This window comes from Pinus tabuliformis, chromosome 2_1, assembly GCF_031772625.1.
Source record: "Pinus tabuliformis cultivar Carrire ecotype Pingquan chromosome 2_1, CPIR1, whole genome shotgun sequence".
Lineage (NCBI taxonomy): Eukaryota > Viridiplantae > Streptophyta > Pinopsida > Pinales > Pinaceae > Pinus > Pinus tabuliformis.
In genome coordinates, this window is record NC_142299.1 from 494,725,988 (window position 1) to 494,727,931 (window position 1,944).

The 1,944-nt window shown below is 33.4% G+C and overlaps 1 protein-coding gene across 1 annotated transcript; it reads left to right on the plus strand.

Moving 5' to 3' along the window:
- Positions 1 to 511: 511 nt before the first annotated feature.
- On the plus strand, positions 512 to 952 carry LOC149201097 (uncharacterized). The gene has a single exon (XM_089401199.1). It carries the CDS (start codon positions 512 to 514, stop codon positions 950 to 952), a length of 441 nt encoding a protein of 146 aa, XP_089257325.1.
- Positions 953 to 1,944: the final 992 nt, after the last annotated feature.

The following is a 1,944-nucleotide window of genomic DNA, read 5'->3' on the forward strand; positions in this document are numbered from 1 at the left end:
GTACTCTTTTAATTCTTATTCTTATCATTTACTTTTGTCACATGAATGTTGTTGGGATTTTCGCTATACAAGTCTGAAATTTACTGTTACTCTATATATAATTGTGGGATTTTTTGTTCTTTATAGCGTTGCATCATGTCATGGGCCATGTATGAGTGGGTGAATTTTCCTAGAGATAATTTATGTTAAAAACATCTCTATAAGTCATCATTTATTGCAAACCGAAGTATAAAGTCCTTGCAACAGCGGTTCTCATGCTCTAAATGCCATGCGAAGTTGTTGAAGGCCTCCTTGATTGGGTGAATTCTTCCCAAACCATAAATTCTCCTTGACTCCATCTCTCCCAAAGGACAAGGCTCTAATCCTTAGCACCTTGGAATTATCATCAAAAGGCAAATAGACTTACAAAAGTCTACAAAAGATCTAGGAGAATGACGTTAACAAGTGCTCCCATAACATCTTCAATGAAATCAGAAAATAAGCTTCAAATTTTAGATCTTGGAAGACAAGAATGGATCTTATCCTTGCCAGAAACAATGCCTTGGATTTTGTGCAAGTTAAAATTAAAGAACCCACTGATGATGCTGGAAAAGAAAAATTCAAAGAGAATGATATTTTAGCCATGAGCCTCATTGTGGATTCAGTCAAGGACAATTTGATTCCCTATACTCAAGATACCTCAAAGAAAATGTATGAAGCTCTCTCCAAACTATTCAGAATAAAAAATATTTGCCAAGTCGCAAGCTTAAAGATTGAGCTTCAAACTATCAAAATGTCAAAAGATGATACAGTATCTTCATATTTTGTGAAAATCTCTCGTATAAGAGATGAACTCCAAGCAATTGATGAAATTATCCTTGATAAGGAACTTGTAATATCAACCATTTCAAGTTTGCCCAAATCATGGGATGCCTTTATAGTTGGTATCAATAGTTGGAAAGAAGCTCCATAATTTGAAGAACTATGCTCTGCATGTACTCAAGAAGAAGCTCGGCTTGCTCTAATAAGAGACAATCAAGAAGAAGAAAATGATATCTCAAATGCCTATTCAGCCCATTTCAAGAAGAAAGGAGGAAATAATAAATCTGACAAAGGTTCAAAAGGAAATCATCACAAGAAGACCGATCTATCAAAAATTCAATGTTTTCAATGTCACAAATTTGGGCACTATAGAAATCAATGTCTCGAAAAATCAAATGATAACAAGAAAAGAGAAAGAGATCATGCGAATGTTGCTGATACTAAAGAACCATCAAAGAAATCTAAAGGAGAAGATTCCTAGGTCAAATACTTGAACTATTAATTCTATCTAGGCCTTTGGGTTTTGTAAGAAACCCCTTATAGGATCATTATTATTTTTAGTTGTAGCCTTAGTTTATGCCCCTCGTAAACATTGATTTGTGAACCTAGTAATAAGAGAGTGTGTCCAAAATTCTTGGACATGTCCGAGGATATGATATATCTTAACAATCTCAAGATCTATTCAATATCAAGAGGGAGCCGCTGCAATTCACAAAAAGATAAGCATTCTATTTCTTCTTTCATTGCATTGTTCTTCTTTCATTACATTCTTTTGACTTCCTAAAGTACATCTAGCTTTACTTTTACTCAATTATAACCTTTCTTTTATGTTTTACCTAAAAAGGATTGCAAACAAATGAAGTCAAAAGATTATGGAGGGAGCAATTCAACTCTCAAGATAACAACAAATATTTCACTTATGAAAGCATCGATAAAGAAGTTTTGGTATCTTTGTTAAAAGCAATCATCCAGCAAGGCATACAGATGATTTTGTGCGGAGATATTATGACATCATAAAGATCACAAAGATCCTCTACTAAAATTAAATTGCAACATAGAGGAAGTTTTAGAGGAATAGTCCAAAAGTAAGAAGAAGACTATTTAAGGTATGTCTTCTATATTATATCTTTGTGATTATTTGAA

Bases quoted from the DNA above. Each gene is read 5' to 3' on its own strand.
- LOC149201097 (XM_089401199.1), top strand. From the start codon at position 512: ATGGATCTTATCCTTGCCAGAAACAATGCCTTGGATTTTGTGCAAGTT.